At 41.7% G+C, this 15302-nt stretch overlaps 1 protein-coding gene across 1 annotated transcript; it reads left to right on the top strand.

The window, feature by feature from the left end:
- Window positions 1-2668: 2668 nt before the first annotated feature.
- srd5a3 (steroid 5 alpha-reductase 3) lies at window positions 2669-6896 on the top strand. The gene is made up of 3 exons (XM_020533447.2): window positions 2669-2880; window positions 3602-3733; window positions 5260-6896. The coding sequence occupies exons 1-3, from the start codon at window positions 2721-2723 to the stop codon at window positions 5517-5519; spliced, it is 552 nt and encodes a 183-aa protein (XP_020389036.1). The 5' UTR covers window positions 2669-2720; the 3' UTR covers window positions 5520-6896.
- Window positions 6897-15302: the final 8406 nt, after the last annotated feature.

The following is a 15302-nucleotide window of genomic DNA, read 5'->3' as shown; positions in this document are numbered from 1 at the left end:
GTGTTCTGCAAAGCGGTCCCCGAGTCTCCGCTTGGTTTCCCCGATGTAGAGGAAGCCACACCGGGTACAGCGGATGCAGTATACCACATTGGCAGATGTGCAGGTGAACATCTGCTTGATGTGGAAAGTCTTCTTGGGGCCTGGGATGGGGGTGAGGGAGGAGGTATGGGGGCAGGTGTAGCACTTCCTGCGGTTGCAGGGAAAAGTGCCGGGTGTGGTGGAGCTGGAGGGGAGTGTGGAGCGGACAAGGGAGTCACGGAGAGAGTTGTCCCTCCGGAAAGCAGATAAAGGTGGGGAGGGAAAGATGTCTTTGGTGGTGGGGTCGGATTGCAGATGGCGGAAGTGTCGGAGGATGATGCGTTGGATCCGGAGGTTGGTGGGGTGGTACGTGAGGACGAGGGGGATTCTTTTTTGGTTTTTATTGCGTGGACGGGGTGTGAGGGATGAGGTGCGGGAGATGTGGGAGACACGGTTGAGGGCGTTCTCGACCACCGAGGAGGGGAAGTTACGGTCCTTGAAAAACGAGGACAACTGAGATGTACGGGAGTGGAATGCCTCATCCTGGGAGCAGATGCGGCGGAGGCGAAGGAATTGGGAATAGGGGATAGCATTTTTGCAGGAAGGTGGGTGGGAGGAGGAGTATTCTAGGTAGCTGTGGGAGTCGGTGGGCTTGAAATGAATATCGGTTTCTAGGTGGTTGCCCGATATGGAGACAGAGAGGTCCAGGAAGGGGAGAGAGGTGTTAGAGATGGTCCAGGTAAACTTAAGGTTGGGGTGGAAGGTGTTACTGAAGTGGATGAACTGTTCGAGCTCCTCGTGGGAGCACGAGGCGGCGCCGATACAGTCATCAATGTAACGGAGGAAGAGGTGGGGTTTAGGGCCGGTGTAGGTACGGAAGAGGGATTGTTCCACGTAACCTACAAAGAGGCAGGCGTAGCTTGGGCCCATGCGGGTACCCATGGCTACCCCCTTTGTCTGTAGGAAGTGGGAGGAATTGAAAGAGAAGTTGTTGAGGGTGAGGACGAGTTCGGCTAAGCGGATGAGGGTGTCAGTGGAGGGGGACTGGTCGGGCCTGCGGGACAGGAAAAAGCGGAGGGCCTTAAGGCCATCTGCATGGGGAATGCAGGTGTAAAGGGACTGGATGTCCATGGTAAAGATGAGGTGTTGGGGACCGGGGAATTGGAAGTTCTGGAGGAGGTGGAGGGCGTGGGTGGTGTCATGGACATAGGTAGGGAGTTCCTGGACCAAGGGGGAGAAAATGGAGTCTAGATAGTTGGAGATCAGTTCGGTGGGGCAGGAGCAGGCGGAGACAATGGGTCGACCAGGGCATTCAGGTTTGTGGATTTTGGGAAGGAGATAGAAGCGGGCAGTGCGAGGTTGGGGAACGATGAGGTTGGAGGCCGTGGGTGGGAGGTCACCTGAGGTGATGAGGTTGTGGATGGTTTGGGAGATGATGGTTTGGTGCTCAGGGGTGGGGTCATGATCAAGGGGGCAGTAGGAGGTGGTGTCGGAGAGTTGGCATCTGGCCTCGGCGATGTAGAGGTCAGTGCGCCATACTACAACTGCGCCTCCCTTGTCCGCGGGTTTTATGGTGAGGTTGGGATTGGAGCGGAGGGAGTGGAGGGCTGCACGTTCTGCGGGGGAGAGGTTGGAGTGGGTGAGAGGGGTGGAGAGGTTGAGGCGATTGATGTCTTGACGGCAGTTGGAGATGAAGAGATCGAGGGAGGGTAGGAGGCCTTGGGGTGGTGTCCAGCAGGGGCCGTGTATATAAGAGCTCAATTCTTGCTCATAAGAAATCAGAAGAATAAGGGAAACCTGTTCTGAAATTACTCAATCGAATTTATTATTGGAATTGGAAACTTACTAGAAATTAGTATAATTTATCCAGTTCTCATTTGAAGAAGTTTATCCTTAGGCTGCAATATAATTTCAACAGGGTTAGATTTTAAGCAAACATTTTGGCTGACTTAAACAAAAATGGAAAGTTGTGATGAATGGTCACTGGATTCGAAGCATTAACTCTGGTCTTTTCCAACACAGCTGCTGCTCAACCTGCTAAGTTTCTCCAGCACTTTTTATTTTTGTTTCAGATTTCCGGTATCTGCAGTTGTTTGTTTTATTTTGGCTTATTTATTTGGAATGGATAAATGTCTGTGTATGCCATCATTCCTGAATTGTGCTGTCTTTGAGTCTCGCAAACAATTTCCACTCCATGTAGTAAGACATAAGAAAGGAACTTTGCAATTATGATGTCTTTCACAACCTTGCAACACACTTCAAGCATTGAAATACTGCTCAAATGTAGTGACTGATATAATGTAGAAAAATGCAGACAGTCAACAGTGCAAAGCAAGATCACATAAATGATAATTATACAAATGTTTCGAAGATCTGTTAGAGTAACTATGATTGAGACTGGTCAAAATGTATGCAGTGGAAAGTCCTGAACTTCATTTGGTATCATGGGATCTTTTACTGTCTGCCTGGAACACTGACAGTACAGCAGTCTCTCAGAACTGCACTTGAATGTTATGTTTAAGCCTCACCTGTGGGCTTTTGATATAAGAGACAAGAACACTGCTACTGAACCAAGGCAGACATTACTATTGGAAAAATATGAACACAGCTAAGGAAAGTTTCTGGTAGATATTTGAAAAGATTTTTAATAGCCTTTTATTTCTTTTTCAGGTGATGAACTATCCATTCTGTTGGTTCAAATAATGTTATGTATGCAAGCTGTTCGACGCCTTGCAGAATGTCTTTTCACCTCTGTGTTTTCAAATGGAGTTATTCATCCAATACAGTATTGCTGGGGTTTGGTTTATTATGTGCTTGTTGGTTTAACAGTGCATTGTGAAGGACCCATTCTTGGGATCAAAGGTAGGCTATCTTTCATATGTGATTTACCTATGTGGATGGTTAGATTTTCTGTGCTGAATTTTGTCCATCATGCACCAACTTTCACAAAGAGACAGCACAAGCAGAATGAGCTGAATGACATTGTTTTACAGTCATAGAGTTGTACAGCACAGAAACAGACCCTTCGGTCCAACTTATCCATGCCGACCAGATATCCTAAATTAATTGAGTCCCATTTGCCAGCATTTGGCCCATATCCCTCTAAACTCTTCTTTTTTGTGCTTCATCATTCTGTGATGTTATTTATGTATATCCTTTCTTCTTTGTGCTTAGTCAAAGCCAGAAATTAGGATGTGAAATAAATGTGAAATAATCAGTGTTGAAATAAAATAATGAAGTTGTGCTGCTCCTTTAATTTTGGCTGGACAGTTAAATGTAAGTGTACTGTAATTTAGGGGCATTTCCTGATTGAGACGTACTAAATCTAAGCCTTGTGAATCCTTTCAGAAAACAATTTACAAAGATTTGTGTTTGCCCCAGTGATATCTGCAATTCAAATGTGCAAAGTGTGGATGTTTAAAAAACTTCTGCTTCAAAGTTTTAATGTAAGAGAGCTATCTGCATTGGCAGTGGAGCTATTTGATTCTGTGCCAGTAGACTTTGAGTGAATTTAGTTGCTGAAGTATAGATCCAGCCTAAAATAAAATGTTTGATATTTTAGTCACTATTTTTCCTTGTGTAGCGTACACAATTGGAGACCTGTTTGCACAAGGCAGGTGGTACCATGCAGCTGGAATAATGCTGTTTTTGTGGGCAACAATACATCACTACAGGAGTCATGTGATATTGGCCAGTCTTAGGAAGAACAAAATGGGTAAGAATACTACACAATATTTCTGTAAATAGGAAGTCTGTTTATGAAACTGCTGGCTCATCTATAACATTGCAAGCTAAGCTATTTTGCGTTCTGTAAATTCAGTAATGATTGACTTAACCTAATATATTCACATATCATGGGGAGAAAACAGAGTTAATGTTTTGAGTCTGAACTGAAGGTTCACAGGACTCAAAATATTAATTCTGCTTTCTATCCATAGATGGTACCAGACCTGCTGAGTTTCTCCAGCAATTTCTCTTTTTTTGTTCTAGATTTCCAGGATTTTCAGTTCTTTGTTTTGTTTTGTTATATTATGTTTGCATATCAAGTAGATATAATATGCAGAGTACCATTTAAATTGGCACACATTTTCTCTTCATCCTCTTTATACCCCTGCAAAAAAAAGAACTAGTTCACGTGCAAGTCTTCGTGTGTAATCTTAAACATTGCATGTTTGGAGACTGTGCAGGGAGCATCACTACTGAGTGATCCTGGTATCCAAAATTTATTGATGAACATTTCGAACAATGACTGAATGATTATCTGCAGTGGAAGTCCCACCAATCCTGTAAGACAGTCCAACTGTTCATTTTGTGTTCTGGCTAAGACCTGTTAACTCAGTAAAGTATAAATGGAACACAATATACAATATTTACCTGACAGTATAATGGGAAAATTAGATCATATATTTAATTAAAAATAAATGTCAAGGGGGTTTCTGTGGTCAAGTTTAGCTGACGTCGAGGTAATGTTCAGTAGGTGAAAGATCATTTCTCTCCCTGTCCCAAAAGCTTTTTCACAGAGGTATGTATGTATGTAGGTAAAGCTCATAGATTAGGCAGATCACCAGCAAAGCAAATGCTCAGGTTGATTTGAGGTTGTTGAATTGTGATTTTTGATTCTATCTTGAATCAATGCGAAGATGTCCAACTTTCACTGGGTATTTTCTCCTAATGGTATGGCTATATCAAAAAAAACAGTGCTCATGAAACCATAACTAAAAGGCCACAATCAATTATCTAAACATTGAAAGACAATATGACTCCAGAAAGTGATTTAGTGAAAGTCGGTTCTGTGCAGTAACAAGAGTTAAATTAGTCATTGATATTTATTAGATCGTTACAGGTTGTATTTTCATCATTTTAACTGTAGAGATATTGCTATTCAGTAGAAATATACAATATAAATACTTGTATAGGATGTAGACATCCAGTTTTCCGATGTAATAACTTTTTTAAAACCAAATAGCGCATATTTTGTATGCAGATAATCAAAAATATTTTTTGACTTGATCTCTAAGGTTAGATGATTTTTTTTTTAGAAAGATTTTTTCTTTCCACAAAGCAACTTATTTCAACATGTGTTTATCTTTATTTCTCCTTCTGATCAGGTTAAGATGTGAAACAATTATCTAGTTCATTGGGATAATTTTCAGATTGGAGTTTACATACTAAATAATGTGCTGTGCTAAGAGATTTCATTCATGCATTTCACTCAGAACTGTTTCTGTTAATTATATTTAGGTGAAGTGATTCACTTCAAGCATGCCATCCCCTATGGTGACTGGTTTGAAATGGTTTCCTGCCCTCATTACTTAGCTGAACTGTTGATCTACCTTGCTATCAGTGTGACCTTTGAAGGACGACACCTTACCTGGTGGTTTGTAATATTATATGTGTTTTTCGCCCATGCAGTGATGGCTGTTCTGTGTCATGAATTCTATGTGAAGAAGTTTGACAATTACCCAAAAACACGGAAGGCATTTATACCTTTTATATTTTAACCCTATTTTTGCGTATGTTATTGGAGCTTACAGATTTCAATGCTTACCTGTTATTTTGTTCAACTTTCTTGTTTAAAATTTACCAAATCAATTATAAAACCTAACACAAGTATCTTCTGGGAGATCATCTTTTTCTAGAGTCATAGAGTTGTACCGCATGGAACAGACCCTTCAGTCCAACTTGTCCATGCCAACCAGATATCCTAAATTATTCTAGTCACGCTTGCCAGTATTTGGCCCATATCTCTCTCAACCCATCCAGATGCCTTTTAAATGTTGTAATTGTACCAGCCTCCACCAGTTCCTTTGGCAGATCATTCCATACGTGCACCACCCTCTGTGTGAAATGGTTGCCCCTTAGATCCCTTTTTTATCTTTCCCCTCTCACTTATGCCGTAGTTTTGGACTTCCCTACCCTGGGAAAAGATCTTAGTTATTCACCCTATTCCTGTCTGTCAAAATTTTTAAAAACCTCTATAAGACCACCCCTCAGGCTCCAACACTCCAAGGAAATAGCTCCAGCGTATTCAGGCTCTCCCTTGTAGCTCAAACCCTCCAGTCTTGGCAACATCCTTGTAAATCTTTTCTGCACCCACTCAAGTTTAACAACATTCTTCCTATAGAAGGGCGACCAGAATTGTACACAGTATTTTAAAAGTATATACAGCCTATACAGCCGCAACAAACATCCCAACCGCTATACTCAATGCACTGACCAATAAAGGGAAGTGTACCATACACCTCTTCATTGCCCTGTCTACCTGTGACTCCACCTTCAAGGAACTATGAAGGTCCCTTTGTTCAGCAACACTCCCCAGAACCCTACCATTAACTCCTGCCCTGATTTGCCTTATCAAAATATAACCACACATTTATCTAAATTAAACCCCATCTGCCACTCCTCAATTCCAAAGTAGAATATTGCCATCAGTGAAATGTATTTTTTTAAGTGCCTGAATTCATGCAATAGTCAGATTAAAAAAAAAATCCTTTTCAATACTTGACATGCCAACTTTTCACGTAAAGGCATGTCTTCAAAAGGAGTAATTTTATTTGAACTTTTAACTATGTCAAAATTCTTTCAAATGAGCCTTTGTTTTGCGGGTACCAGTTTTGCTTTTATATGATACTGTAACCAAGGACAAGAATGGAATTAGAACTGCCCATCATCATCCCAGGAATCACGTCTGATCATTGTTTACTGTTGTTCTATATATTGTGTTTTTATAATATGATTACAACAATGCAGTTTGTCAATATATCATCTAAATGCTCCAGTTAGTTTGTTACAATGTCTGTGTAATTGTCATTTTAATTTTTAAGTTTATGATTGTAATAGCTGTATTGCTAGAAAATAAATGTTAGAATTCTCCTAAATTTCTTGCAAGTGTCACACTTACTTGTATCACTTTCTGTAACAATACTGTTCTCCTACGCTGTACTAGGTTTGTAGGATTACACTGTCCACTGTACTATTACCATCAACCTGAGCTCTATTATGCCTGATAATTCCTACTCACTACTTCGAGTCAGAGTCCTACAGAACAGAAACAGACCCTTTGATCCAACTTGTCCATGCTGATCAAGTATCCCAAACTCAACTAGTTGCGCACTCTGAATGGCCTTTCCTTGTCACTCCATTGCTATCTATCTTACTCATGCCTACTTTTCTTGCCCCTAAAACAATCCTGAGGTGGTTTTCCTTTCCACTACCCCATTGTCTGCTTTTGTATCAATAATAGTTTCCAGCTTAATCCTGCAAAGAGCAAATGTGAAAAGACTTGTTCTAGTGTGTGATCAGAATACTGTCAGGGGTACATTGGTGCATTAAAAAGATACCTCTGAGTTGCTATAGATGAACATAATGCAATTTATTTTTAGAAGGATAAAAACCAAGTCTCTGGATTTTACCTTGGGACCTGAATCATTATCAATAAGGACATTTAAATCATTAGCCCTTCACTACTGTATTGAAAATAATAATGTTACAAATTAAATTTGGTGCATAGAATTGTAAATGTTTAGATCATAATTTATAAGGTAGCTTAGTAATTTTGTAAGGTAGAGGCTCCAGTGGATTGGCTGGGGGTATGATAAAAGCAAATTTCAGAAGGACATTAGGGAACAATACATTTGGAAACACATTTGTTTCAATACCAAGAGGGAATTGAGAGTCAACAACATATTGAGGGCACTTTGCAAAGGAAGACTGAAGATTTTCATGTATTCAAGGGACTTTAGAAGTTATTGGCAAACCCAACATTTATTGCCTATCTCAAATGGCTGTTGAAAAGGTGACTGTAAACTGGCTCTTTGAAAACAGTCCATGTGTCAGAGCTGTACCCAGTGCTGTTGGGTAGTCAGTTCTAGGATTTTGACCAAGAACAGTGAAGGAATTGTGATACAGCTCCAAGTCAGAATAGAGGGGGACCTTACAGGTGTTGGTGTTTCTGTGAACCTAGTATCTTTGTTGTCTGGATTGCAGAAGTTGTGAGTTTTAAGACATGTTGCCAAATAAGCCTTGGTGAGTTGCTGCAATATATCCTGTAAAAGGTAAACACTACTAGTTAGCTGGTGGTTGTAGGAGTTAATGTTGAAGGTGTTTGATGGGGAGCTGATTAACTTGGCTGATTCTTTCTTACTGATATCAACATTTCATGTTGGAGCTGCACACACCCAGGCAATTGCATGATATTCCATTATACTCCTGACTTTTTTTTAATGCATTCATGGAATGTGGATGCTGTTGGCTGGAACAGCATTTATTGCCCATCCCCTGTTGCTTTTGAGAAGATGGTAGTGCACTCTAAGTAAACCTTTAATGCCATTAGGGAGGGAATTTTAGCTTTTAGAGATGGTGGATAGGCTTGGGTGGTTTCAGGGGGTGAGTTACTCGCTGGTGAATTCCCAAGCGCTGATCTCTTCTTGCAGCTACGGTATTTATGTGGTCTGTCCAATTTGGTTCGGATCAAGGGCCACCCAAAGATTTTGATTGTGGGAATTCAGTGATACTAATGTCAAGAGGAAATGTCTATATTTGCTCTTGTTTGAGGTGATCATTGTCTGGCATGAATACTTATCACAAATCAGACTAAGTGTGAATGTTCTTAAGGTCTTGTATGTGGGCACAAAAATGTTCCATTTTCTGAATTAAGAATGGATCTGCATACAATCATCAACAAAAAATATCCAGTAAAAATTGAGCAAAGTGTATTAGTGCAGCTGAAGCTGTCTTGGTATAGAGCACTGCCATGATGACTTCCTACAGTGATGTGCCAGGGCTGAGATGGTTAACCTCTAATAGCCACCACCATTCCCCTTTGTGCTAATTATGACTCCAACTGGTAGACATTTTTTCCCTCAATCAGATTCATCTAACTTTGATGAGGGTTCCTTGACGCCACATTGGTTCAATGAATATTCAGGGTAACAACTCTGACCTTACCTCTTAAATTCAACTCTTCTGTTTATGTTTGCACCAAGGCTGTAAAATTATGATCAGGAGAGAAGTGGTTTAGCATGATGGTGGTAGCACAAGTGATTAAAATACTAGAGTTAAGCGTGCAAGAATAACCTGCAGTGAAGAAGCCAACTGGTATGCTGACCTTCAGTGTGAGAGGATTCAAATAGAGGAGCGTGGAAGGAAGTCTTGGAAGTGTGAGCCTTGATGAGACCACACCTGCTGGAGTATTGTGCACAGCTTAGGTTTCCTTATCTGAGGAAGGATGTTCTGGCTAGGGAGGGAGTGCAATTTAAGTTTTACCAGACTGATTTTTTGGGATGGGAGGACTGATTCTGATGACAGAATGGATCAGTTACGACTATATATAATGGGCTTTAGAAGAATGGGGGTGGAGGGGGGAAATCTCATAACCTATAGAATTCTAACAGAACTAGACAGAATCAATTCAGGAAAGAGTCTCCTGATGACCAGCGAATCCAGAATCAAGATCACAGTTTAAAAATACAGTTAGGACTAGGCCAGTTAGGACTGAGATCAGGAGAAATTTCTTCACTCAGAGTGATGAGCCAAAACATTGCATGTTTTCAAGAAGGAGTGAAACGATCACAGTATGGGGACAAAGTGGAATAGGATATTGAGTTGGACGATCAGCCCTGATCACATTGAATGGCTGAGCTGGCTCGACGGGATGAATGGCCTATTCCTGATCCTTTTTAAAATTGAATCAGAGACAGTAGGAACTGCAGATGCTGGAGAATCCGAGACAACAAGGTGCAGAGCTGGATGAACACAGCAGGCCAAGCAGCACAAATTGTTTCGGTGGCCCAGTACTCTGCAGTATCAGTTTGAAAGATCCTTCATAGGCGCAGAGCCTGTCTCCAAGTGTATCAGGACTGCAAGTTGAAGTATTTTTCTTGATGTTGCTCATGCGCAGAAATTGAACTTCCTTGAGGAAGGGGCGATTACCAAGAGGAACCTCGTCACCTGGCGCTTGCGTAGACGCGGCTTCCGGCCTTTTGAATGTCATAAAGGGTGGTGACCAGGGTAGGTTGTTCCAATCAGGAGACAGGAAGGCGAACCAGGAGCCAATGACATTGCAGGCTGGCTCGGGCCGAATGGTCGTTTAGGAGCAAGTGGAGATTGTGTTTCCGCTATGACGGCCGCTGCTCACTGACGGCACTGCTGTGGGCATCGTGGCCGTGGCCTCTTATTCCGTGTTGTCGGTGTTTCCCCACCCCCAATCCCCGCGGCCATGTCTGCATGGTGCCGGGCCGCCGCCGTTTTCTGCTTCAGTCTCTGCTACGTAGCGGCGGCAGCCGAACTGCAAGAAAAGGATGAAGCGGCTAAAGCGGAGACCGGGCAGCAGGTAAGGCTGAGGAAGCTATAGCGCCGCGGGCCCGGAATGCTCTCTGAAACCCACTGTGACAGCCCGGAGCTGGGCTGCTGTGGTAAACCGGAAAGGATGTGGTCTTAGCCCTGAGACAGCGAGAATTGCAGATGCTGGAGTCAGAGATAACACAATGTGGAGCTGGTTGAACACAGCAGGCCTGGCAGTATCAGAGGAGCAGGAAAGCTGATGTTTCGGGTCGGGACCCGATGCTGCCGGGCCTGCTGTGTTCCTCCAGCTCCACACTGTGTGGTCCTAGCCCCATTGCTGCCTGGTTAGTGTCCCGCTCCATGTAGCCAGCAGAAATCCGGATCAGCTAAATCTGTGTCAGCAGTTAGCTGCATGTTGAAAAAGGGAATCTCAACTCAAAGTGCTGACTGTTGTGGGTTACAGCGAAGTAGAGTTCGCTGAATTTACATTGTGAATATTCCGGAAATGCTATTCAGTCAAAGAGCTGGGTTATCATTAACGTAAATGTTTAATCTAAATATAGAGCCAAAATGAAAGGGGCTCTCCTGTTAGCTAGCTAATCTTTTATCTATGGCACTGAACTTCTATTTGCATCAGAACATTTGACCTTGTTAAGTAACTTCTGGAAGTCTTGGTATATCCCCCCAGTTCACCTACATCCGACATCACATATTTCTTCTAAGACCTTCAATAAACTGGTTAAATGTGGCTTCCCCTTCATACGCTCCGAAAGCTTGTGATTTCAAATAAACCTGTTGGACTATATAATCTGGTGTCATGTGACTTCTGACTATCCACCCCAGTCCAACACCGGCAACGCCACTTCATAGAACTGCATTGACTGTGCTGGATTACTTAATTTTTTGAAGTGTTGTGCCACAATTCCTTTCATAATAGCTTCTATCATCTTCCCTATGACCAATATTAACTAACCCGTGGTTTCCTCTTTTAGAATCACAGAATATTACAGTACAGAAGGAGGCTATTCGGCCCATTGTGCAGGCTTTTGAAAGAGCTACCCAGCTAGATCCATTCTCCAGCCCTATCTCCTTAGCCCTCTAAAATCATTGTTTTCAAACCCATATCTAGCTCTCTTTTGAAATCTCTTTGGAATTTGCCTCCACCGCTCTCCTAGACAGTGCATTCAGAATCTTAACAACTCTGAGTAAAGAAGTTTCTCCTGATTTCACTCCTACCTCTCTGAGTCATAGAGACAAACAGCACAGAAATAGACCCTTTGGTCCAACTTGTCTGTGCCAACCAGATGTCCTAAATTAACTCTGTCCCATTCGCCAGCATTTGGTCCATATCCCTGTAAACCCTTCCTGTTCATGTACCCATTCAGATGCCTTTTAAATTTTGTAATTGTACCAGTCTCTTCCTCCACCTCTGGCAGCTCGTTACATACACACACCACCCTCCGTGTGAAAAAGTTGCTCCTTGGGTCTTTTTTAAATCTTGCCCTTCTCACCTTTAAACCTATGCCCTCTAGTTTTGGACTCCCCCTATCCTGGGGAAAAGACCTTGACTATTCGCTGTATCCATGCCCGCCATGATTTTATAAATCCCTGTAAGGTCACCCTTCAGCCTCAGAAATGTTCCAGGGAAAATAGCCCTGACCTATTCAGCCTCTCCCTAGAGTTCAAACCCTCCAACCCTGGCAACATCCTTGTAAATCTTTTTGAAACGCTTTCAAGATTCACAACATCTTTCCTGTAGCAGGGAGACTAGAATTGTATGCTGTATTCTAAAAGTGGCCTAACGAATGTCCAGTACAGCTGCAACATAACCTGCCAACTCCTACACTCAATGCACTGACCAATAAGGCAAGCATACCTAACACTACCCTGTCTACCTACGACTCCACTTTGAAGGAACTATGAACTTGTACTCCAAGGTCTCTTTGGCAACACACCCCAGTGCCTTACCGTTAAGTGTATAAGTCCTGCCCTGATTACCTAGCCAAAATGCAGCACCTCACATTTATCTAAATTAAATTAAATTCCATTTGCCATTCCTTGGCCCATTTGCCCTTCTGATCAAGGTAACCTTCGCTGACTACTATACCCGTAATTTTGGTGTCATTTGCAAGTTTAGTAACCATACCTCCTATATTCCCATCCAAATCATTTATATAATCGACAAGTCTTCAAATTGTGATCCCCTGGTTACTGAGTTACCAACCAATGGGAACAGAATATCTTTCTTTACCCTGTCAAAATAGTTCTTTGAACACCTCAATAAGGTCACCTCTGCTTCAGGGAGAATGCGCTTCATATCTCTAATCTTTCCTTGTAACTAAAATCCCTCATTCCTGGTATTATTCTAGAAAATTTCCTTTGCACATGTACCAGGGCTTTACCCTCCTTAGTAGGGTGCTCAGGCCTGAACATACTACTCCAAATGTGGTCTGACAAATGATTTGAAGAGGTGTAGCATTACTTCCTTGTTTTTATATACTAAGCCTCTATTTATAAACTTGAGGATGCTATAAGCCATCTTAAAAATCATTTCAACTTGCCTGGCCACCTTCAGAGAATTATACAGTTGAACCCAGAGATCCCTGTGCTCCTGTACTCCCCTCAAAGTTCTACCATTGAGCCTCTATTTCATGTTTCTTCTACCAAAATGCATTATCTCTCATCTCTCTGCGTTGAAATTCAACTGCCATGTGTCTGCTGTTATGGCCAATTTCCTGTTCATATACTCATCCATATGCTTTTAAAGTGTGAAGAAGTTACCCCTCAGGTCCTTTTTAAATCTTGCCCCTCTTACCTTAAAACCTTTGGACACCCCCACCCTAGGGAAAAGGCCTTGGCTATTCAACTTATCTGTGCCGCTCATGACTTTATAAACCTCTATAAGGTCAGCCTTCAGTCTCCAACACTCCTGGGAAAATAGCCCCAGTCTATTCAGCCTCTCCTTTTAACTCAAACCCACCAGTCTCGGCAACATCCTTGTAAATCTTTTCTGCAACCTGTCAAATTTAACATCCTTCCTGGAGAAAGGTGACCAGAATTGTATGCAATTCTAAAATATTCCCTGACCAATGTCTTGTACAGCTGCACCATGATGTCCCAACTCCTATACTCAGGAACTGCGTCTCATTCAGGGGCGATGATATTATCTTTGACCAAGATTGCTACCACCTTTTACTCATCATTTTTGTATATCTCCCTTTATAAATAAAGGAGTTGGATTCTCTATTTCCAATAGAACTTTCCCTGAATTTCAATAATGATAGAAAATTGTTTAACACTATACCAGCAGGTATTAAATTTGTTTTACAGCAGTAATCATGTGGTTGATTCTTAATTGTCTTCTGGACAATCAAGGAATGAGCAATAAATGCTGGCCTAGCTAGCGATGCCCTCATCCTATGATTAAATAAAAGTACGACCTGCTGTGCAACATTTTGAGAGCAATTTCTCACAGAGCATTGTTGACTTTGTGATGTCACAAGATCCTCTGAGTAAACTTTTCTCTCTTGTCTGCAGTAAAGCAGAGTTTTAATCGGAAAGTAACTTCTTTTAACTGCACCACATTGGAACGTTCTGGCTATTCCAGACTAAAAAAGGTAAATTTAAAGAAATCTTGGTTTTGCCAATCAGATGGCCAGCCCATCTTGTCAGAGTGGTGTCAAAAAGAAGATGGTGACGAAGCCTAAACCTAAAGGTTAAGTTGGGTCTTGCCAAGTGTAGACTGAGAAACTCCAGTAAGGAGAGGAAGAGTAGACCCAGGGTGGGAAAACTTCCTTAGGCGGACTGCAAAGGGCACAGAGCGTGTACCTTTACTACAGGCGTGATCCTGGCGGTGATGCGGAAACCCTTAGTCACCAGGATGTCAAATTTTAGTCTTCACCTCTTTCTCTCTACCCTTATGCCATCCCACCTCTGTGTGGGGATGCAGTGTGGGAGTGGTTGCCATAAAAATTGCAGCCATTTGGTTTGGGATATTTAAATCTACGAACTTTATTTGGTGCTTTTTCACATTTGAGTACATAATGATTACAAATCCTGTCTGTGGAGGATGAGATGAAGAAAAAGACTTGTTTTACGTTTGATATTTCAGTATTTTAGCAGAAGTAATTATTATGCTTTGTGAAGTCAAGTTTGATGAAATTCCATCTATGATGCTAACTTAACCACAGAAGTCAATTCAGGGATTTCATTAATCTGTTGTGTTTATTTTTTTCCTTTGTTCTATGAATTAGATTGGGTATCCCATTCTTCTTTCAAATCGGGTTCTCTCATCTAGAGAGAGAAAGCTAGCCTTTATTATAATGATTCCAGGGCAGGTAGCAAAAATAAACTTGAGTGGCTGTTGGTGCCATCTTATTCGCACAAGTTTTCAAAATGGTAACTTTCTTTTAAACTGTGATTATTTAATGTAAATAAATGCGGCAAGCACCTTCCACAAAACAGCTTCCTGCAAATAACAAGACTGGCTTATCTGTTTTGGAGAGATTTACAATGAGAGGAATTTTGGCCAAGACCCAGAGAGACTACAAAGGCAAAACAGTGCTGATGCTGGATATCAGAAATGGGGAAAAAAAAATGCTGGAAATATTTATAGCAGTCAATAACTGTGCAGCGAGACACAATTAATGAAGTTAGTGAGCTTTTATCAACATCCTTTCATAATCCGCTTTCCTTTGTCTTTGTTGGAATAATGTTCTGGAGCTGTGTGCCTAAAAGTGTTGTAGATAAACTATAATTATAAGGACTGCAGTGATTCAGAAAAGTTCATCACCCCTTTTGTCAACTGTTAGAGGTCAAAAAGCTGAAATGTATCAATTTTCTTTTAAAAGAATGGATGTACCTTACTTTATAACTTGGGTCATAAATAATTTTAAGAACACCAAATGTGTAATTAAAAACCGTGGAACCAAGTGGTGATGTATAATAACTCGGATCTGAAACCAAGATTTGATTTGATGCTACCCTGAGTTCAACTGGTAGTT

The sequence above is a fragment of the Rhincodon typus genome, unplaced genomic scaffold (assembly GCF_021869965.1).
Source record: "Rhincodon typus isolate 14 unplaced genomic scaffold, sRhiTyp1.1 hic_rhity00003747, whole genome shotgun sequence".
In the NCBI taxonomy this organism is placed as follows: domain Eukaryota; kingdom Metazoa; phylum Chordata; class Chondrichthyes; order Orectolobiformes; family Rhincodontidae; genus Rhincodon; species Rhincodon typus.
Note: the sequence above shows the minus strand (reverse complement) of the source record. Positions and strands in the feature narration are given on the sequence as shown.